Genomic DNA, 23,074 nt, shown 5'->3' with positions numbered 1-23,074 from the left:
CCTGAGAACACGAGGTTGAGCCGGGAACTCAGGCTGGTGGGGGGGTGGGTGGGGGTGGAGGGGACAAGCACCAGAGGGGTTAGGAGACAGAAACAGAGTTCCCAGAGTCTAGGTGACCTTTCCCTCTCCCGTGCCCTCACTCTACCACCTTTCTTGGTCCCTTAGGCCTGCACTGCCTGAGAAGAAGGTGGCTGACCTCAGCACGCTGAATGAGGTGGGCTACCAAATCCGAATTTAGGCAAGCCGTATCAGCCAACAAGGGGGCTTCTCTGGTGCTTCTCTCTGCACTTTACCCCAGCATCTTCAGGAGGAACTGCTACTATTTATGGAGAACCTGTGGATTTTATTTTTACGGATTCACTTGGACGTGGAAGCGGAGTGGGTGGCAACAATGAACTTTGAAAGAAAATTCACGGAGGGGCAACCATGGAAAGGCTGAAGTAAGAAAGCCCACTGCGGTTGGACTGACTCCCTCACTACAGATAGAAAGGGTAATACCATAAACTGTAGTTTTATGTTTTCCCATTCACCTGTTTTTGTTGACTTGCTTTTGAACATTATGCCTCACCGGTAGGAAATGTTAATGGAACCCTCCCTCCTACTTTTGATACGGTAAGGTAACTCAGTCAGTATTAATGTCTTTTTTCAGCAATAACAGAGGCAAAGATTGGTGGGATTTTTTTTTTTTAAGCAGTCAATATTACCTCAGCATCTTGACATCAGATATGCAAACTTAATGGTGTTTTCATTTTTTTTATATTCTATTTGTATTGCTTCCCCGATATTTCCAACGGGGATCTCCACAAGGTTTGGAATTTTTTCCTGGTGCACACATAATGAGATTTAAGGTATTGTATCAAGTGTTTTACTAAAAAAAAAAAAAAAAGCACTGAAATTCTTCTGGCAGTACGGGAAACTATTTTCAGGATGTTGGAACTGCTTCGTAATCTTTCTTAAAAGCATTCACGGACAGCAGTTTCTGTTCTTTCAAAACAAAACAAAAAGCACGTGCAGGAGGTAGTCTATGTTCTGTCACTGACATTTAAACTTTGCAAACTCCAGCAAAAAAGAAAAAAAAAAAAAAAGCACAAGAGGTCATAGCGCCGTGACACAAAGTGAGCAATACTGCAGCGACCTCTGACAGCCACACACTCAGAAAGGCAGAGGCCCGCAGTGGATCAGCAGAGAGCCTGGAGAAGCAGATAACCTTTCTCTTCAACGTTCCATCTGATTTTTGAACTCTGAGTCAGACCTTGATTCTGAAGGACTCACGGCTGTTAGAGACGTGTTCCGATGTCTTATATTAAGACCAAGCGTGGCACGATGTGATCATTTTCCAGTACCTTGCTTTTTAAAGTACCACTTCGTGACATTTAGGAACTAGCAATTGGAAAATGCAGCGAATGAGAGAAGCAGAGCCTTTTTTAAAATGGAAAAGTCTCTCAGGTACAGGGTTACACCTCATAGCCTGATGTAGTCCATCAAGGGCAGTAGGAGCATGTGGCCTGCATATGGTGGTCACAGTGGAACTTCCGGCTGCGGGCCACACAGAAGAACTCTAACAGCCAAATCTGTGTTGGCAATATCAGGAGTATGCTTCTGTGGCATCTGTGTTTTCTCAGCCGCCGTGCCAACTCGTGAGGCCCACGGGCGTATTTAAGTGAAGTCTACTAGTCAACGAAAGTGTTATTTTAGTCTCAGTGCTTCCTCTCTGGCTTTCTTTCACTGAAGGTGATTTCAGAAAGGGAGTAAAAAAAGTAAGAATCTGCTTGATTCTTGACCAATAAAACCACCGAAGGTGACTTTGTCCTTTGGCCACGTATGCACGAGCTCGCTTCATGCTAAAACTCGATGGCATCAACGGAAAGTATTTTCTTGAAAAAGAAGGACATTTAATGTCCTTTACATGAAAAGTACCGAGTAAGCATACATCTCAATTAGGTGAAAATACAGAAGTTAAAAATTCTGAACTTGATCACTTTAAGAATACTATTATCAGAGTTTAAAATGAGGTTTCTTTATACGTCTTTAAGGCAAACTCATTTGAATTAGTCAATTCGTTCTTCTAAAACAATCTCGACTTAGCTCCTTTTATGTATGAAAAACAAGATTTACATATCTTATGTTTATCAATGTGAAATCTTATCTCCAATAAGTATTTATACCACTGCAGTGTAAGTAGCTTAGAATAAGGATTTTCTAAGAGCCTGGAACAGGATTTTCCAAGTGTTGCTCAAGTACCGTCCCATCCAAAATAGAAAAGGTCAGTAGATGCAGAGCCTTGTTTCCCACAAAAATGGGCAAAAGAACAGGAACACAGACCATTTCTAATATTCTGATGTATAAGCCTTAAAACTGCCAACTGTCTTGATGATTCAATTAGTAACCTGATTTTTTTCCACTCCTTGCTTTTAAGATTCATTTCCCCAAAGCAAGTGTTCGTGGCAGAAACAGGAAAATTAATTTAAAATGCTTCTTAGTTTTCATTCTATTTTCATTGCCTATGGAATTATGTTAATGTCTAAAAGATTTGAGACAGGCACCAAACTCCTAAATTCTAGTGCAATAATTTAATTAAAATGATACTAAGGTTAAAAAAAAAACAAAAACCATGACATGATTTACCCCCCAGAATGGATTTTAAGACTGGCTATAATTCAAAAAAAGGAAATCTATGAGGTGATTTGAATCTAGTATTGAAAGTTATTCATGCAAGAGAAGTTTTGTGCTCAAGCCATTATGGGGATACATGGCAAAGTTTAAATGGATGACAGAAATCTTGATTTTAGACTACATGTTGTGCTGTTTTGAGTACACTTTATTTCAGAAAGTGATATTTAGTATTTTCTATACACTTTGAAATCATGAGCATTTCACTTTTTCTAAGTCAATTATTTCATAAGGATTTTATTAATAGATATTGGTAAATAGAACTTTGGAGATCTTAATTCTGTATTCTTACTATACCCGAGGCTTTTGTAAGCTATAGTTTTATGTACAACCTTGTACAGTTTTTTTGACACACAATTCAGAATCTTGTTTATTCTCCTGGACTTTGTTCTGGCCAATACATTTTTTTTAAATCTTTAAGGAAAACTGTGATTGTTTTAGTGGGTATTTTTCTAAGTAAAGGAAAACTTGTATAATGGTATTTTAGAGAATGCCAGATAAGTGCATGTTTCAAGTTAACGTTTTTCTCATCACTTGTATGTTTATACACAGCATGGGACTTTAATAAAACCATCCTGGAAACTGAAGGATTGTTCTTCTTCCAAGAATGTAAGATGGTGTGATTTATTTTTTTTCTTGTCCTTTGACTACATACTTGTCCTGGCAAACGTGTTTATCACTCTCTCATCCCTGTCTTCTTCCACAATTTTCAGACTCTTTATTAAACACTATTCTGTTTTGCCACATCTTAATTCACTTACATCTCAGCATCACCCTAAGTAATACAGGCTCAGGGTAATGAAATAGTTTAGAAAGGGCAACAGCCCAGCATATGCAGCTTAGCACACCTGCCACAAAACCTTCAGCCATAGATGCACTAGTGTAGTAATTTATTAGGTGATTCACAGGGACACAGTGCAAATGACTTGACTTCTCTGTTCGTTCAACCCCTTGAACTCTCTGGATCTCTAACTTGGGTTTTTAGGAAACCAAAGGGTTAAAAGCAGACAGCTGCTAAATTCCAAAAACAAAAAAAAAGACAAGATTTCAAACATGCATAGTATGTTGATATCAAAAGGTATAGTAAAACCAAAATTCATTACTCAACAGCATCTCTTTCCATTTTAAAACTTGGATAGTACAGCACTTCAGACTGGGGGGGATCTGGCTTCCGCAATGAACCGGGTTTAAATGCTTTTGGCGGGTAAGTGCAAGGCTCCAACAGAGTTTCCGATTCTTCTGACCGTAAAAAGTAAAGACAAGTAGATAATTAATTTTAGTGGAGCTTTAAAAACCTGTGGGAAGGTTATTACATGGACGCTTTGGCCTCCAGTTCACAAAACACTACTACACTTTATAGGTTAAAGTAGAAAGCATTTTTATGGATTAACTCTACAAAGTGAAGCACATGAAAAGGGCCTAAAGTCAATATATTAATCAGGATATAAAACATTAAGTTTTCACAGAGGTTTTCAGGGATGTTAGTTTGCCAACAATGACCTATACATAAAATTATTTGTTAATAAACTCACGTAACACAAAGCAGTACTCAATGAATTTTCTTTTTTCTTTCCCCAATATTAAAAGGGATTAATTACACTATTATTCTTTGACGGCAACAATATCTGCTAATTAGAACACTGAATATTCTGCAAACTGTTACTAGAAAATGTGGAAAATCTTAGAACTACAGGTAATACTGTAAGTAAAAACCCAAAAAAGTGAGAAATGAAACATTTAAAAATAATTGCTTATTACAATTTTTACTAGGCAAATCCTTATAACCCACATGCTTTGTTCAGGTAGTCATCTGATTTATTTTCTTAAAAAATAACTGTAGTCAATATACTTTCGTACAAAAACCTTTGAAGCCCAGGACTTGGAGGAACTACTGCTTTCTAATTTCACAGGAGTCATTCTACGAAGAATGCCCATCGTAGAAACTTGTATAATCCGGTGTAATTCAAATATAAAATTACTACTTAGTAAAAACGCACATAACTCTTTGATCCTAATGCCTCAAAAAAGGGGACATTTTCACTTTTTCGGTTTTAAAATTTTTGATTCAAACATTCACATAGTGCCAGCTGTGGGACTAATTAGACCTGCTCTTAACCACTTTACAAAAAAAAATGTCAGCACCATGCACACTGCGGCCTCATGATAAAAGAAAACAAAGTAGCTAACATCGTAGAAACAAAGCGACTAAGCTTAAATTACTACTTGCGAGTATTAGGTCTCCAAGTTGGTATCCCCCCACTAGTTTTGCGGGCTTCCTAAGTATCTGAGGCAAAACCAAAATAATCTTCTGGCTGACATTTTGTTCTAAAGACAAGCTTCCTAATAAAATAAATTTCTATAGAACTGGTTCAGAAAAATAAAGTCTGTCCCCCATCCTAGGGATGTCTTCCCGAAATGGAATAGAAAAAAGGAAAAAAAAATTGCTAGGGAAATGAAAGCGTTAAAACCCAGTCTCTGCCTCTTTCCGGCATGCTGGAATGGTCTGTCCCACAGGATGGAAAAGAGAGGGCATGTGTAAAACTCCTCTCCTCCTACATTTCCCAACAAAATGTAGACACATTACATGGCTCAGGATAGTAATAAGCCGGATTAAGCAATTTGTACAATTTTAGAAAGCATCATTACGCCCCCTCAAAACCAAACTAAAATGGTTGGTTGGACACTTGTGAACGACCCAGTGATTTCTGAGATGAATTAGGACTTGACAAACAGATGGTCCGCACAATGAAATCAAGCCTTCTGGAAGGGAAATGAGTTGTGGTTTGCAAGAACTCAGAGATACTTTGGATCCACTGTAAAGCTTGCCAAAAACATCAACTGAAATTCTTTACTAACACTAGAGGATGCGCTATATTTAAAAATCACTGTCAATTTTACTGGGATTTAGGATAAAAAATATTTACAACTCTTTTACAACAAGGAGGGAGCATTTAGAACTCACTGGTCAGGAAAATACTTTTTCATTATTACAAAGAAAATTGTTGTAAACTTGTTTCTTCCGACATCTGTTTGAAGCCTTGAACAGAACCTCTTCCGAAACTCCACAGCGCAAAAATAAACATGCAAACTCTCAAGAGCTATTTTACACTTTGTGAAAAAGAATACAAATCGGACACAAAAGTATATGTGTCATCAAAGAAGAGTCACAGCTCAAGTCTGAACTTAGCCAATAACGGCAGATGATCCGAAGAGTTATTTTCATTTGGAAGTCCATTAACAGTCCACAAGTCTTGTTCTGTAAGGAGTGATAGTCTGGCCAGAAGTTTCAAGCCACCAACCAGAGCAACTTCAGCTCCTACATTAAAGAAACACATTAATATTTAGCATGACTGTGTCAACAGGTCACTGTAAATGAATCACACAAGTCTTTATTTTTTTAAAAAATGATGATCAGGAACTTCAGATCCCTCTAGAAGTCTAACAGGAAACAGTTCTTAGAATATGACTAAATTTCATTTAATTTTTTGAAGTTTATTCATTTTGATAGGGAGAGAGAGAGGGAGTGCACGTGTGAGTAGAGGAGGGGCAGGAAGAGGGAGAGAGAGAACCTCAAGCAGGCCCAGTGCTGTCAGTGCAAAGCCCGATGCGAGGCTTGATCCCACAACCCTGGGATCATGACCTGAGCCAAAATCAAGAGTCAGATGCTTTAACTGACTGAGCCATCCAGCACCGCATGATTAAATTTCATATTGAGTTATAACCTAATTATAATTCTCAGACACACAGCAGTTTCAGATGTTTGTTTTTTTCTAGTTCAGAGTTTTTTGTTTTCAGTTCTACAAACAATCTTCTTTTTCTGTTTGTTTTCTTTAGTAATGTCTATACCCAACATGGGGCTTGAACTCACGACCCTGCGATTAAGCTCTGCCAACCAAGCCAGCCAGATACCCCTGCAAGTAATCTTTATAAAAAGTTATCAGTGTAAAGATAATGTTAGAAGTAATTTGGGATTGACAACTACATAAATTCATTCATCAACTATTCTGTAGTTGTATAAAGCAGAAAGATCCAGCCATGGTGGAGTAGGAAGTTTATAAGGTGACTGGAGAAGGAATAAATTAGTAAACCTTGGGGACACCTGGGTGGCTCAGCCAGTTGGGTGGCATTGACAGCTGGCAGCACAGAGCCTGCTTGGGATTCTTTCTCTGCCCCTCCCTGCTCATGCTCTCTCTCTCTCAAAAATAAACATTAAAGAAAAATTAGTATACTTTGGTCCCACAGAGTCAGTGCCCACAGTAGAGAAAGAGGACGTATTCTAACAGGATCATTGGAGATGCTGGTCCATGGCACACTTCCGCCACCTAGTGAACACTTACAGCATGACAACTACCCCTACAACAAATTCAAAGCAGGAAGACTATTTCCTAGACTCGCTCTAGTGGGCAGGGTAAACCAAGTCCTGAGTATTACTAATAGTTATCCTCAGTAGGAAGGAAAACACAAATAGGAGAAAAAAGTAAAAAAGGAAAGCAGTAAAAAAAAAAAACGGTGGGGGTTGGAATCAGAAAAGACAAAACATCTGCCCACATTTTGGACTTTCGAAGTTTTCTGAATGGTATTTTTTGACTGCCAGTCATTTTGAACTGCATTTTCTTCTCCACATCAAATCATTTGGTTAATATTTAAAACCTTACTTTCACTGAATCATACAAGGAAAAGTGTTTTATCACCTTCGCTTTTTGAAACCACATATTCACATAATGGACTTATCGATCTGGAAAGATCCAGTATTCCAGGGTCTACAGGACAACACTATCTATTGCTGGCAGTATAGGCAAGGTCCTCCAATGAAGGCAGCATGTCTCAGTAAAACTTAACTACAAAACTATCTGATGTTGCTGTCACAAGAAAAACAGTACACTTATGGCAAGTAAAACCAATAAAATGAAAACCAAGAAGCTGACTAGAACTGGGAGGAGGCACTCAGGACAGACATCGTAGGCAATAACTTGCTTTGAGGTGCATCACTGCCTCTGTGTTTTGCAGGGGATTAGCTGGTAAACTCAAATATATTACCAATTTCAAAATATTTTAAACTTTTAAGTCTAGAACTTCACCAGATGTTTAGCTGACCCTCTCAGCCTCAGCCCTGAGGTTTTAGTTACTGTATTCTCAGGCACAATGTAAGATCACACGCATTCTTTACCTGGCTGCCCAGCAACGTCTTCCTTTTCGGCAGAATAGAAAATATAATCCACAGTTATGGCACTTCGGGAATGACAAGTGGTCACTTCTGGAATTCCAGTGTCAGGAAAATAATGTGAATAAACAGACGACAAGCTGAAATGGTGGTGTAAATTTGAAGATAATCTAAAATGAAAAGAAAAAGTGTTTAGCATCCATCAAGTTTTTGATTTTTAGAACTCCTCCTATTTATTTATTTTTATTATTTTTTTTAATGTTTATTTATTTTTGAGAGACAGAGGGTGAATGAGGGAAGGGCAGAGAGAGAGAGACAGAGAGACAGAGAAAGGAGACACAGAATCTGAAGCAGGCTCCAGGCTCTGAGCTGTCAGCACAGAGCCTGATGTGGGACTTGAATCCACAGACCACAAGATCATAACCTGAGCTGATGTCGGAGGCTCAAATGACTGAGCCACCCAGGCACCCCTAGAATTCCTCCTTTTTAAAGCACTTTCTCACTTAATATCCAGACAAAGCCAGGCATTCAGACAAGCTTTTTAAAAGAGACAATATCACAATCTGACATTCATTTATTCATGTAGGGATATCCAAAACCCATTAACAAGGCTGTGACACACAGAGGGAAAAAGCTCAATAATTAACATACTAACGTGATTTATTATTAATTGTAACATATTTGAGAGCCCCCACTTACTAATACGTATTCTAAAACAATTTATAAGTTATTTGTTGTTATAAATTTAATTTAATTTAATGACAGCACACAAATGGGGGAAAGGTACAGAGGAAGAAGGAGGAGGGGGAGAGACAGGAGAGAGGCTCGGGGGCGGGAAGGGAGAGAGGGAGAGAGAGACAATCTTAAGCAGGATCCATGCTCAGTGCGGAGCTGATGCACGGCTCGATCCCGTGACCCTGAGATCATTACCTGAGATGACAATCAAGAGTTGGATGCTCAACCAACTAAGCCACCCAGGCGCTCCTGTTGTGTTTTTAAGAAAAAGTAGCCTTTATGAATGTTATGTAGAGTCCGCCAGACTTTCATTGTCAGAGGGCCATATTTTTCTATGATTATTCTTGCTGTGATAGATCAGATAATTTTGTACTGCATCTTAAAACAGGTTCTGTAATGGTTTATATTTATCCCATGCTACACATACATGTGATATACTAAATAAAGGGTTTAAAAATCATTTCCTATAAACATATCTTGAAGATTAAAGGTCTTTTATATCATGGAAAAATTTTTTTTAACTTTCTAAAATTCAACAAAAATTTAACAAGTATCTACTAAGTTCTAAGCACTATCTTAGGTGCTTAAGATACACATATAAAGATGCTGCCCTGCTTTCTAAAAAGCTCAATGTCAGGGGCGCCTGGGTGGCTCAGCTGGTTAAGCATCCAACTTCAGCTCAGGTCATGATTTCACAGTTCCTGAGTTCAAGCCCTGTGTTGGGCTCTGTGCTGACAGCTCAGAGCTTGGAGCCTGCTTCGGATTCTGTGTCTCCCTCTCTCTCTGCCCTTCCCTTGCTCGCGCTCTGTCTCTCTCAAAGATTAACATTAAAAGAAAGAAAAAAGCTCAATGTCAAAGAACAAAGGTAACTGTTTCAAAATGCCCTTACTTTCAAGTTTTAGCAACATTTTATGTCTAAGGACTTATATTTACAACACTATTAAATGTAAAATATGCCTCCTGCAAACTGTTCTCTATCAAGTTTTTGGTTTATAGATATAAGCTCTGCATATAAGCACACTATATTTATATACAGATACTTAAAAGTATCTTTTCTTATACCCCATTTTGTTATAAAAACATTTTAGAATTACTCAAAACCAAATATTTGTTAGTCAGATTAGCCTTTTTATTAATCTTACTCAGGGAAGTTTTTACTATATTTGAAAGGTTTAATCATGAATTTTTAAATATTCTTTTTTAAAATTTCAAAAACTATTACTTCCTATCTTACTAGGTTCTTACATATGAGAGAATATTTTGTCAAAACAAGGCATACAAAATATAGTTAAGACTGAGAAGAAAGCAGACAAAATGAGTAAGAGGTGATTCTAATTTGGTCCCTAAATATAAATGTTAAAACAAACATTAAAATACGAATAAAAGGGCTACGATATAAAATCAAGACATTTCAAGAATCTCCCAAAGAGATAAGATCAGATCTCCATCCTGTTGTATTAATATTCATCTGTTTCTCAACCATAGCCCCAAATATTCATGCATCTTTGATAACCGGTAATCCAGGCATCTTCACCCCTCCACCTTTGACAACCCTTTCCTGTAGTTTAAGAGATGTAAACGTCTTTATAAAGTATTTATAAAATTTAAATATAATTATTTATGCTGGTATATCCTTTTTTGGGGTCAATTCCCCTACAAACTGTTAAGATCCAGTAAGTCAAAGGAGGCTAAGCATGGTATTTTCCTGTGATCTTGACCTTTGTTAAAGCACGTAATAGCGATCAATTTCCGAGTACTAGCTGGCCCAGGTGCAGGGACAGGCTCTTTGCTTTAAATAACACTGCCTTAAGCCCCTCGTAAGAGTCAAACATCAAGCTTTCCATGCTTTATCTCACGCTATCCTCACAACTACCCAAATTATAGGTAAGGAAACTGAATCGCAGAGATCTTAATTTTCTTGCTCAAAATTACACAGCTAAAATGTAGCAAAGTTAGGACTGGAACGCAGGTCTATTTGACTCAAGAGCCAGTTTTCTTCATCAGCATGGAATAACATAATTTTCATTTTTTATCCAAAGAGATTTTTGAGAAATGATTTTTTTACCCAACTAAAGTTAGTAAATGTCTATTGTTGGCTTTTCAGAACTCACTTTTCAGCTGTCACTAGGACCTCTGTTTTGTCCAGCTCTGTTTGTGTCAGATCACCATCTGTAAGAACAAAGAGAAATATATTAAACTATCAATATACTCTTTTGTTCTAGTTTGCCACAGAATAGTCCTCTTACGCTAGGAACGATATTTAAGATATATCTAGTTTAGACAGGATGCCTAGTTAAATGTTTCATCCGGGAATCTGTATGTTTTGATGGTCTCCATAATTAGCAAAACTGATTTCCAAAACAACATGCAAGTAATTCATGCAGATAATTCTGGAAGGCCAACTTAAAAATGGTAAATTTAGAGTTCTTTAACAAAGAATTGAACAAGTAAGCATTATGTTTTTATATATGAATATTCATCCCTGAGATGGCATCCCTTGAAAAATTTAGTTTTAGGTCTTCAGAGGGAACACTACTATCAAGGAGACTGGCAAAATATACTGCAAACACTTACCTGTCTTTTCTACTTTTGGTAACTGCTGTACCTCATACACACAGTTCTGTGAGATACCTAGGTTTGGGGGCCAAATTGGAATAGATAAAATTCTTTGTCCCCGTGAAGACTGTTCCTGGCCAGATACCTAAACAAAATTTCAACAGGTATCTTAAGTGAATAGATTTTAAGTAGTTTATGTATTGAAAAGTTTATGTCTTAAATAAGAAGAGGAAATCCAAGAATGGTAAATATTACCCTTTCTTTATCATAGAAAGTGATTATTTGTGCTTTACAAAATCTTATTCAAATATAGTTCAGAAAAAAGTTACTGTTTACATAAAAATGGCAATCTTTTCCCACACGTTATTCTAATTTGGACATCTACATGATCTATAGCTTTAGACTAATGCTGCACCCCCCTTTTTGCTCCCTGCAACAGAGCTCCTATTATGTAAAATACTTAGAGAGATCAACTCTCACAAAATTTTAAACCATCACTGAAAACTCAGCGGTGGAGAGTTAATTTTGGTTAAAATCCTGAAGATGAAATAAATGATCTGAAGCAACAGAGAGCACAATGAAGAAAAAAACATGGGATAAACATGGGATATAGGCAGCTAAGGAATTAAAATATTTACCATTATGAAAAGGAAGATGTGCATACTAAAGAAATATTAAATTACTGTTTTGCCAACTACACTGTCCACATCCAGCATTCAAAATTCCGTTCTACCCCCTTATGAATAGTTCCTTATTTATGAAGTATTTTTTTAAAAGTTTTAGTCTTTCAGTATGCTCCGCACGCAACGTGGCTTGAACTCACGACTCTGAGATCCAGAGTCACATGTTCTACTGACTGAGCCGGCCAAGCGCCCCTTTACGAAGTACTGTCTGTCAATGCTTTTATTTTTTCTTCTTCTCCCCCATTTAGGATATTTTGCTGCCTGCCAATTCCTCCAAGCAGAATGTTGCCACAGATAGATGGGAAAGCTGAAATTCAACCAAGTGAACACAATTACTCATTAGTAGTTGGGAAAATCATCATAGCTTGGTGAGGTGAGGGTACTGGGTCATCCGAGGTTTTCAACAGCCGTATGACAACGATCCTCACGCTATAGGAACAGAGACTACGTCCATCTCCTACTAACCATGAAGCAAGCACTTACCTTTCCGATGGCGAGTCCTTCATAATTCAATTTTCCTTCCTTTATAAAACTATAGAGTGGAGAACCGGGAACAGAATTAAAGTCACCGCACATCACGATAGGGCAGAAGCTGCCGTCTTTCTGATGGGCAACACTGGAAATCTCTGCCAGAAGCATCGCCAGTTGGGTCAGCTTAATATCCCCTCGCCTTGGATTATACAAGAGATGTGTGTTAGCTACACAGATCACAGGAGAGGCAGCACGTGGAAGTTTGGGCTGCAGGAGTAACACTAATCCAACGTTGTCTCTGTCCAACAGAGGGACATCACGGCGGTAGAATTCCACTGGGTTCACTGATAAGAGTGAAAACTTGGAATGTTTGAAGCAAATGGCACAGCCGTCGGGTTTCCTTCCTGTCCGCATCTTGTATTCACAGTGATAACCTGTAAGAAAGGCATAAATTTAACACAAGGGACTACCACTATAAACATACATATGGCAAAACACAGCTCTCCTGACATCTTTGAACAAAGTTTATCAAAGTGTATCCTGCAAAACATTAACAATGTAGGATGTTCAGTTTGGGACTGGGTCTAGGTCCTAGGAATGGGTCTCTTTACTTGCAGACTTTAGTCTCCAATATGTTAATGTGCATCATCACGCCGTCATTTCCATCCTAGTAAAAGTTGTGACTATATAAGGGCTTACGATAATCTACCACCACCATCCCCACCCCCTGCTATGGCACATCTCTGACCTTTTTGCCTATAACTCCTCCCCTGTTCCACGCAACACGCACCTGCCTCCTCACCTGCCTTGAAGCACTCCTACGTCAGGGTCTTTGCTTTGCTATTTCCGCTGTCTGGAATGCTATAGGCGTGGCTTGTTCCTTCACCTCCTTCAAGTCTTTGCGCGAATGTTACCTACCTTCTCTGATCATTGTTTAAGAGTGAAACCTGACCCATTCTACTTTCCTGCTTTTCTCCAAAATTATCATTACCTAGTGTGCTATTTAAGTATTTATTTGACTTGTTGTCAGCCTTCCTCCACCAGAATGTAGGCTCCACAAGGACAGAGCCTTTTTATCTATTTGCTCACTGCTGTACCACCACAGTGCATAGGATATAGTAGGCATTCAAAAAATATTTGCTGAGGAAGGAATGCAAAGTAGGCAGCATTTCTCAAACAGATGCACTGTTTCTAGAAGTGTTCACTTATCAAGTAGGTTTTTAGCTTCTACCCATTAGCTAACCAGACAGAATGATCTGATACAGAACTTAGAATCTGAGAGGTCTAGCTGTGCGTACAGCAACTACTGGAAAGGAAGCTAATAAGAGATTTTCACATGCTTTTCTGTTTCAATTAAAATGCTATATGAACACAAAAGTTTCCACTTGAAATACCTCAATCTCTTCCTGACTTTTTGAAATGGATATTAAGTTTTTTCAAAATTAAGATTTTTTTGCCCAATATACCACACATCTTTGTTAGCAAGTTATGCTTTCACAGCACGCAAATCTTCCAAAATAAATCTGGCTAAAATAAAAGTTACATTGTACCCAAAGATTCCAAACTGGGTCTGATTTCTGCTCCATAATGATCTTCTTGAACTTCTTGCAAACAAAGTACCTTGGAAGAAAAACATGGTGTGAATTAAAACAGAGCCCAAATATGAACTTTCTGGTGCTTTCATCTTTAAAAACAGGCTTTTAAAATTCTAAAAACCTAATGAAACTTGAAATAAAAGACATAATCCTTTTCTTCTTTTTAACTATCAAATTAACGTTTCCAAATTTGATCAGTCCCCCAAACCCTGGCCTTTAAATACACGAAGCTCTCTCTCTTACTATCTGAAACTTGTATTTCCCAAAAGAAATCTTTTTAATTTACATGTTGGAGTCTTTTTCTTGAATTAAAATGTTCCTTTGTACTAAGTCCTTTTTTTTTTTTTTAATTTTTTTTTTCAACGTTTATTTATTTTGGGGACAGAGAGAGACAGAGCATGAACGGGGGAGGGGCAGAGAGAGAGGGAGACACAGAATCGGAAACAGGCTCCAGGCTCTGAGCCATCAGCCCAGAGCCCGACACGGGGCTCGAACTCACGGACCGCGAGATCGTGACCTGGCTGAAGTCGGATGCTTAACCGACTGCGACACCCAGGCGCCCCAATGTACTAAGTCCTTCTTGAATTAAAGCGTTCCTTAGTACTATGTCCTTTTAGTACTTTCCGGAGGTCATTTCTTTGAATGCCATCATCTAGATTTTTACAAGAATGATTTACATTTCAAGTCAAAGGAAACTGTTACTAAATAAATACTTCATATACTGCCAGTCCCTGTCTCAAAACTGACGGATAAGTAGAACTTTTTGGATCTTTTTTGAAATTTTAGTGATTATTTATACCAACAACCATTAGCAAATGACTCTTTGGAAGTCATGTTACGTTGTTAAAAACTGTCCCATCACTGTATTTAAAACCTTCTCATACCACAAACGAAAGGGATAAAACCATTCAGTACACAAGTGAACTTTTATGTGAAGAATTTTGATGATATTCTGCACTTACATCTGCATCAAAGTGTTTAATTTCTTTCAAAATATTGGGAAACCTAAAACTCCAGTGTAAAACTGGCTGCCGGCAGTGTCTATAGAGGTGTGAATTGTCTTCCAATAAATCTTGTGAAAGTATATTATAGGACATCACTGAGAAGTCAAACTTGTTATCGCTGTCTTCACATTTGGGGTCAACATTTTTGTCTCCTAGGATCTTCGTCTTGTCTTTATTATGGTTACATATATATTCCCAATGCCGTTGTATTGTGCCTGTGAAAACATATTGAACAACATATAAAGAGTTAATGAAAAACAAACCATCAATTTTCCTTATGTCAGTTTTTTCTTGCCTTTTAAAAACTCCTACAGGCAATGAACAGAACGTTTTCCCCTAGGAAATGGCAACATAGCACTAAGTAACTGGAAGTTGTCATCAAATTGATTACAAAGGCAGTAAAATGATATAATGACTGACCAACAGGTACAAAACAAGTTTAAAAGGATCTGGCAAGTCATTTTGGAGACTTGAGAGTGTGTTAATAAAGCTAAGACTGAATAGGGGTCCTAGTTTCTCACTTACTTATGGTTAACAAGTGGCTCTGCCAGATAAGCTCAGCAACTTCATAACCATAACAGTATACAGTTGACCCTTGAACAATGCGGGGGGAGGGGGGTCAAAAGCACCTCAAAAGCATCTGCATAAAACTTCTGACTCCCCCAAAACTTAACTAGTAATAGCTTACCTTTCACTGGAAGTCTTACTGGTAACATAAACAGTAGATTAGCACATAATTTGTATGTTATATGTATTATATACTGTATTCTTACAATCAAGTAAGCTAGAGAAAAGAAATCGTTATTAAGAAAATCATAAAGAAGAGAAAATACATTTACAGTGCTGTGTCATACTTATCAGAAAGGCACACGTGTAAGTGGGCCTACGCAGTTTGTGTATTGTTCAAAGGTCAACTGTATTTGAATGTCACAGTTGACTGTTCAATAAGATGATTTTGCACTATATTTTATTACGAGTAAGATAAGATCATCAAATGATTAAGTTCTAGCAAGAACTCATCTCAGAATTCTGGTTTAGACATGAATGAAGGGTGTATGATGCCAACATGTGGAAGCAGTATTTAGTGGAATGATGCAAACGAAATGAACACAAGAATTCTTTTTAATGCACACCAAAGCAAAAGTTAGAGAGAACACAGGTGCAGAATGCTAGTAAATGGTAAGGGCTGGCCGAAGAGCCCAGCATGCAGTGAGCGACCAGGAATTGTGATAGTTTACATTCTGCAAAGACACAATATGAGAGGAGAATCAGACAGCACGAGATTTTTCAACTATAGGTAGTCCTCGACTTAGAAATGACCTGCACACACACGCAAATGTACATACACCCCTTTGACCTTGTCTCTCTCACCCTGCCATTAAGGAGGATACTCTTACTGCCATGGAAACCATGAAGAAAAATGTGGAAGTTTTAGAGATTCCATGAGCTCAACAGAAGGGGAAAACAAAGGGAAGAACTTGGGAAAACAGGTTTGGAGATGGACTTTCAAGCATGATTAAAATTACATGAAAAACCTCAGTCCTAGAATATCTTCCTTCTCCTACATGAAGGTTTTTGCTTCACTGGATTACAATACCTAGGATTCCACTAATTAAAAATTAAATTGAGGAAAAATATTCTATACATAGGGGAAAAAAAAGACCAAAAGGAAACACACCAGTATTTTTAAGAGCGGTTATTTCTGAGTGGAAGGACTGTGGATGATTTTTCTAAATTGTCTACAATGATGATATATTTACAATCAAAGTATCAATAAACTCTGTAGAAATGCCAATAAAGTAAAAAATTTTTAAATATCCTCTGGTAAACATGTTTAATGTCTGCTGCATGGAGGGAATAGAGATTTTGACCAGAGGCTCGAAGAGGAAGATAATTTTTATGAATAGTGAGGTCTGGGTGGAACGTGGTGCTGGGAGACATACGATACCATGAAGGTACTAAGCGCCTGAGAAGGGTAAAGAAAAAAAAGGTGGAAGGAAAGAAAACCAAACTCAACAAAAGTCTTCAAGGATTACAGAACTTAGCCTACAGCTTGTCCTATACCCAGGAAAGGGATGGAAACCATATTCTTCCCTATCCTTCACTGAATAAAGAGAATCCTACCTGCAAAGGCCCAGAACTACACCTAATTGTACTGACTCCACAGAACTACCCTGAGATTTGTAACATAGTTTGTATGGGGAAAACGGAAACTGATGATCCACAACTGAGTCTCAAGAACTAATTATCTAGAACACAATTCATTCATAAATTGGGGACTGTCTATTGATGGCTTTTAGCCACAAATCATAGTCTTTGTATGTATACGAGATGCAAAGGGCTCCAGTCATGCAAACAAAATGCAAGCCACCATCACAAAGTTACAGCCCTACCCTGGAGCCACCATCATATTAAGATACGAAAAATGAAGGTCTAAAAAAGGTGTTCATATTTTCCTATAAAATATGTATATGTAAGGGCACAGAAAGGCACTGAGAATTGTAGAGTCCTGGCAAGTGTTTGTAAGCCAACTCTTCTTGCAGTTCCATTTCTGAAGTAACTGAAACCATCAGATTATCTAATTAAAGAGTGGCTTTCAACCTTCTCAAGCTTGTATAACTCTTTGGCATTACTTTTCGTGTCATGACCATCAATCCCTAATAGACTGGGGCTGGCTGATGGGGTAAATACATATTTTCTCCTGACCACATTTGCTTTTAATAAACAGACAGAAATGTGTTTGAGAGCTAGGGTTCCATGGAAGACAATCGGAAGACGACTGAGAGAGGACAGTCTTTGGCCTTCATCTACTTCACAACATACAGTCACACTACAAAAGCTTATATACCTTCCATGTCAGGAGGAACAAGGTGATCACAGCAGAGAAGACAGATGAATCAAAGAAAGTAAGCAATAGGCCTGATCAGGTTTTTAGGGCGCCTAATTAAAAAGTCATAATTGTGCCACACAATTCCTTCAAATACCACTTTAAAGTGATAGGCAAGTTAGAAGGCTGTTCTCTTGATTGAAAAGTATTAGTGAATTATCGGAAGTCACAAATATGGCTTAACGAAGAGCATTTTCCTTATTCACAATACCTAGGAAGAATGGACATATAAAGAGTCAGGTCGCAATCAAAGTTTATCAGTATGTAAATGTCATCCCCAATTCATTAAAGGGAAAACACCACCACCACGATTTTCTGAGTACCTACTATGAAGCCAACAGTGTATTAGGCACTTTGATATGTCTCATTTCATCCTCAACAGGCTTTCAAAGTAGGCATTATTTTACACTTGGAAACCAAGGAGCAGAGAGGCTCCATAACCTGTCCAAGTTGACACAATTAGTGGTGGGACAGAATGAGAGCAGGGAGTGGTTCCTGAGCCCATGCTTATGTCAGTAAGCCACAACTCCACCTGGGAGCACACCAGATTTACAAAGGCTAAGCAAGAGAGCAGTGTGCTGACCTGATCAACAACGAATACATGAATGAAAAGCCATCTCATGTCATCATACAGCCCTAGATTTACAGGTTATGGATTGACTGTTCTTAGGAACCTAATTTTAATGTCTCTACAATACATCTTTCGTTCATTCAAAAGAATATTGGTTTATGAACACATGCTGTGGTTAAATATTATACAAATAGATTTTCACTTTCGGTGCTTACAATTTCTACTCAAATGTGTAGTAGAATTTCTATTTAAAAGAGCACTAATTAATCATCTAGCTAACCTTCGAGCTCTGACTTCCAAGTGAGATTAACTCTGTACATCTTCCTTTGACAAACTTATGTCAGCTCTCTACACAGAAACACTTATACGGTCTATTTTCAAATATCTCCAGAGGAATTATCTTCACCGAAAACATAGCCCAGTAAGAAAGACAACTCCAAGTTCCACTTAGATAATTCATACATACTTTGGGGGAGGAGGCAGGGCTGGCAGCACAGAGCGAGTCTAGTGAATTGTAAACAATCTGACAAATCTAGAAATAATCAACATATTTAGAAAAAACTCATTCTCAAAGCTGAAAAAGATGTGGTTCCCTTATTAAAAGATAAGACATCCCACAGACTCCAGATTATATGTATAAACCTCGGTACAATAAATACATTGAGTAAGCTAAAATCTTACTCTGTAAGAAAATATCTTTCAATTAATGATTGTGTGTCTTTAAGAATATCCTTTGGTCTTACATTAAAAAGTTAGCATTAAAAATAAAAATATGAGGGGCACCTGGCTGGGTCAGTCAGTGGAACGTGTGACTCTTGATCTCAGGGTTGTGAGGTCGAGTCCCATGTTGGGTGTGGAGATTACTTAAAAATAAAATCTTTAAAGTAAATAAGCAAATAATAAAAACCTGAAATTTAATTTTTTTATAGATCTGTGGACTCCCAAGAACATATACCAATTTCTAGAAAGTCTAAGGACCTGTTTTTAAATCAATGGATTTGATAATTATTCTTAAAATTAATGTTTTAATCTAGTCCTACATTCTTTCCCAACCTCATTCTCCCCCTCTCTCTGTCTCTCTCCCTCTCTCTTTATATATAGTTTCCTGCATTTTTACTGTCAGAAATACACAAAAGATAAAAATAGATATAAATCAAGACGTCATTTAAAAAAAGAATTTCCTTTTTCCTAATAGAAAACTATGGGTTGAAAACAAATACTAAACCCCTCCAAAACCCGGAGGAGGTTTTAAGGATTATCAGATAGGAAAGTTTCCTTCTATGGCTTACATCTATTTCTCCACCAAGATAAACGTCACCTTTACCTTGGTGTTTTCTTCGTTTTGATGAAGGCTCATCTCCCTCAGAGTTCATGATGTAACTAGAGAGATGAATCAAAGAGCTGTGGCTCAGGCTGTCAGGTCTCCAGTTCCAGTACTGAAACGGAGTTCTAGACTCAAACAAACAAGGTGGTCTCCAATGTAGTGAAAAATGCCTACTACTGAAGTATGGGTAAGGAGCACGAGAATAATGTCCAGGCCACCTCATACAACTAGAAATATGTCTGTTCCAGCAACACCTTTGCAGATTCTCCCACGGTGTAGTCCAATCTCTGCCCAGACTCTTCTGGTGATGGGGAAACATGGGGTATCTAAAAGAAATAAATACACTCCTTGAGGTACCACTTTTTGTTCAGCTATAGCACATTAAATCCAAATCTGTCTCCTCAAGGCAAGATAATGCCTGATATTTAAACTTTGGCTTCTAGGGTGGCTGAGTTGGTTAAGCGTCTGTCTCTTGATTTTGGCTCAGGTCATGATCTCATGTTGGTGGGATTGAGCCCCTTGTAGAACTCTGAGCTGAGCATGGAGCCTGCTTAAGATTCTCTCTCTCCCTCTCTCTCTCCCTCTGCCCCTCTCCCCTGCTCATGTGCTGTCTCTCTCTAAAAATGTATATATATATGTATATATATTATATAATATAATTATATGTATATATATAATTCATATATATATGAATCTGAAAAAAAAATCTTCAAGATCTATGAAGGACAGGCAAAAGCAGCCATGATTTAATTATTAGTAGCAATACCTCAAAGCTGTCCTTCAACACCTATGAATGGTATTCTAAATACTTAACATAGACTCCACCAGGCTCCCAAAACACCACATACACTTCAGAAAGTCCTCAGTTCAACTGAGAGATTAACCATCAAACTGGTTTTCAGAGTAGACTTCTAGTATCTAATAAACTCTGGATAAATACAATCCACAGCAAACATAAGAGTTAAATCACTATGGAATACATGAGCTGACTACAATTAAAGCCAATCTCTCCTCCAACTTGGGTTTGTAGTAAAAACAGGCTTCTGAACAGTTGTTTTTAACCAAGATTACATTTTCCAAACATTTGTATAGCTAAGAAAACAAAAACCTATCGCAACTTCACCAAACTACCTCTCTTGCTAATCAGCAGGTGGATAATTTATTTTTCCATCTTTTTTTTTTTTTCATGGCATGCTTCTCCTTGAGGGAAATGAAATGGGATAGAGCTTACTCATTAATAATTCACCAACATTCCAACCAATATACTGATCATCCAAAACATCGCCAAAGTAGTGTTATCATTAACTTGAATAATTTGTTCTCAGGCACTCTTAAGAAACAATACAACTCAAGCACCATCTTCTTATGATACTATTCTGGCAAAAATTTTGGATTCAGAGGACTTCTATCCTTCCCTAGAATTCATTAAAGGTACACTTCCAAGACAGGGTTAATAATGTTCACTTCTACCACCAAAGAAACTTAGTTTAAATAGTATTTACTGTTTTTTAAACTTTTATATGTTAATTTAAAGGCATTTAAAATTTTTATCATATACTTTTGCTGTTCTATATAATTTATTATAAACTTTTGCATTCTCCAATTGTTCTCTAAATTCAACTTAATTGTAAATCTTTAAAGGCATGACATGGGCATGCTACTCTGCTTTGTGACAACTCTGAAAGCCGTAGAGATTTGGGTGCTTGGTCCATGCTAATAAGCTACCATGTTGCCATATAATACTCGTGGCTGCAAAACTTATTCTTTGTATTTGTAGTTACTTATAGAGACGTCTTCTGCTCTTAAGATGATAAGCTCCTTCAAGGCCAGAGCTTTCTTACTCATTTTAATACTGGCCTCTTCCCAAGTGCCTAGCACAGTGCCTGGCACACAGCTGGTACTCAGGAAAACACTGTTGAACTGAATTGTCATCAAGCCCGGACTACAGGAGATTAAAACCGGATCCCCATAATATATAATAATTAATACAGTGCTGTTTCCCAGGTGCGGTATACCAGTCCGTTTCATACGGTACACAATTAAACTTTTCGATTTTTCACATCTAAGTATTTATTAGGAAAAAACCCATGATCAGTACATCAAACCCAAGATTTCACGGGTACTGCTTGGGGCGATGCTAATATAGACAGCACTACTTAAGTGCTTTTTCAAAAAAATGAGTCAATTTCAAGAAAAATGCAGTAAACACAAGTGTAGAACGAGAATTCGGTAATAATCGTAAAGGCTGGTACACAAATGACTCAAGCTTGAGAGAGACACTAACATCGCAAACAGCAAACCCTCGGGCGTGCGTACGATGCGCGCGCCTCTCGGGGTCAGGCCGCCCCGGGACCTACTGTGGACCGGCGGCTTCCCCGCGGACGCTCAGCTCCCGGCGGGTGCTGAGGCCTGGGAGGAGGCCGGGGACCGGGCGGGGGTTCAGGCTGGCTCGGGGGCAGGGCTGGGGGAAAGTGGGCCGGGGCTCCAAGGCCCAGCCAGGTCGGGAAGGCACTAGCCCTGCTGGCGATCGATCGCCCCGGGCCCGACCCGGGCCCGGCCCGGCCCGCGTCGGCCAAGCGTCCCGCCGGCTCCGCGCCGGGTTTACCTATCCCTCGGGGTCTCCGGAGGCTCGTCCCGGCGGCACCGCCGCCCGGACCCTCTTCCTCCTCCTTCCTCCCCCAGCCCGCCCCGCCCCGGGTTTACCCGGGCCGCCCGCCCCCGCCCCTCCCTCCTCCCTCCTGCCACCCAGCCCTACTGACCGGCCTCTTCCCACCACACAGCGGCCGTAGCCCCTCCTCACACAGCGCCACGCTTCCATTTTCTCCTCTGCGGTCGTCCAATTCCCAGGCTCGGGGCTCGACCTCTACACCCGATGCGGCGGCCGAAAGCACCAGGGGCTCCCCATCACTAGACGTCGGGACTCCCGGCCGGGCTGCAAGGCATGCTGGGAGGCTCGGGCTCGCCGGCCGCCAAGTCCCCATCTTGCGCCGCGAAAGTCTGCGAATTACAACTCCGAATTGCGTTCAAGTAGCATGCGCAGAGCGGGGGAAGCATGGGCGGCCATTTCGGAATAGGGCAAACACCCGACTTCTGTCTTAAAGAAACAAGAGCTAAACTAAGAGCCGAACAGCTCTGTGTAGGCCTACGGGAGGGTAGGAGGTGGTGACTTTGTGAGAGCTAAGAAGAAAAAGACGTGTTTTAGCGTATTTTTATGATGTCCTTGGGAGATTCAAAAGGCGGACGCCCCAGGTGGGGAACAGTGTACCCGTAGAACTGTGATACCAAGGGTTTTTGCAGTTAATTTTGGAACGCATCCTCAGGGCTCACTTTTAAGTGTGTGTGTGTGTGTGTGTGTGTGTGTGTGTGTGTGGTGTCTCTCAATATTAGTATAGGACTCTAGATTATTGGAAAACATTC

The 23,074-nt window shown here is 39.0% G+C and overlaps 2 protein-coding genes across 9 annotated transcripts in view; one reads left to right on the top strand and one right to left on the bottom strand.

The window, feature by feature from the left end:
• The window catches only part of VASH2 (vasohibin 2), a 41,507-nt gene extending 38,250 nt beyond the window's left edge, over window positions 1–3,257 (top strand). For 3 of the 4 annotated variants that reach the window (XM_043568588.1, XM_043568590.1, XM_043568587.1), the window contains one exon: window positions 166–3,257. In XM_043568588.1, the coding sequence (XP_043424523.1) occupies window positions 166–238 (73 nt within the window). In that variant the 3' untranslated portion in view covers window positions 239–3,257. The remainder of the gene's footprint in view (window positions 1–165) is intronic. The other variant, XR_006295416.1, reaches the window with a different exon arrangement.
• A 774-nt stretch (window positions 3,258–4,031) lies between these two features.
• ANGEL2 (angel homolog 2) lies at window positions 4,032–22,671 on the bottom strand. 5 transcript variants are annotated; one of them, XM_043568582.1, is made up of 9 exons: window positions 22,417–22,671; window positions 19,658–19,983; window positions 14,834–15,090; window positions 13,827–13,896; window positions 12,289–12,710; window positions 11,141–11,267; window positions 10,678–10,735; window positions 7,838–8,001; window positions 4,032–5,986 (listed from the first exon to the last, which is right to left on the bottom strand). In XM_043568582.1, exons 1-9 carry the CDS (start codon window positions 22,473–22,475, stop codon window positions 5,835–5,837), a joined length of 1,635 nt encoding a protein of 544 aa, XP_043424517.1. In that variant the 5' UTR covers window positions 22,476–22,671; the 3' UTR covers window positions 4,032–5,834. The 5 variants fall into 5 exon arrangements, with proteins under 5 accessions (XP_043424517.1, XP_043424518.1, XP_043424519.1 ...); XM_043568583.1 differs by lacking the exon at window positions 22,417–22,671 and adding an exon at window positions 22,263–22,346; XM_043568584.1 differs by lacking the exon at window positions 22,417–22,671 and adding an exon at window positions 21,499–22,221.
• Window positions 22,672–23,074: the final 403 nt, after the last annotated feature.

This window comes from Prionailurus bengalensis, chromosome E4 (assembly GCF_016509475.1).
Source record: "Prionailurus bengalensis isolate Pbe53 chromosome E4, Fcat_Pben_1.1_paternal_pri, whole genome shotgun sequence".
Taxonomy (NCBI): domain Eukaryota; kingdom Metazoa; phylum Chordata; class Mammalia; order Carnivora; family Felidae; genus Prionailurus; species Prionailurus bengalensis.
This window is presented reverse-complemented; position numbering and strand designations above follow the sequence as displayed.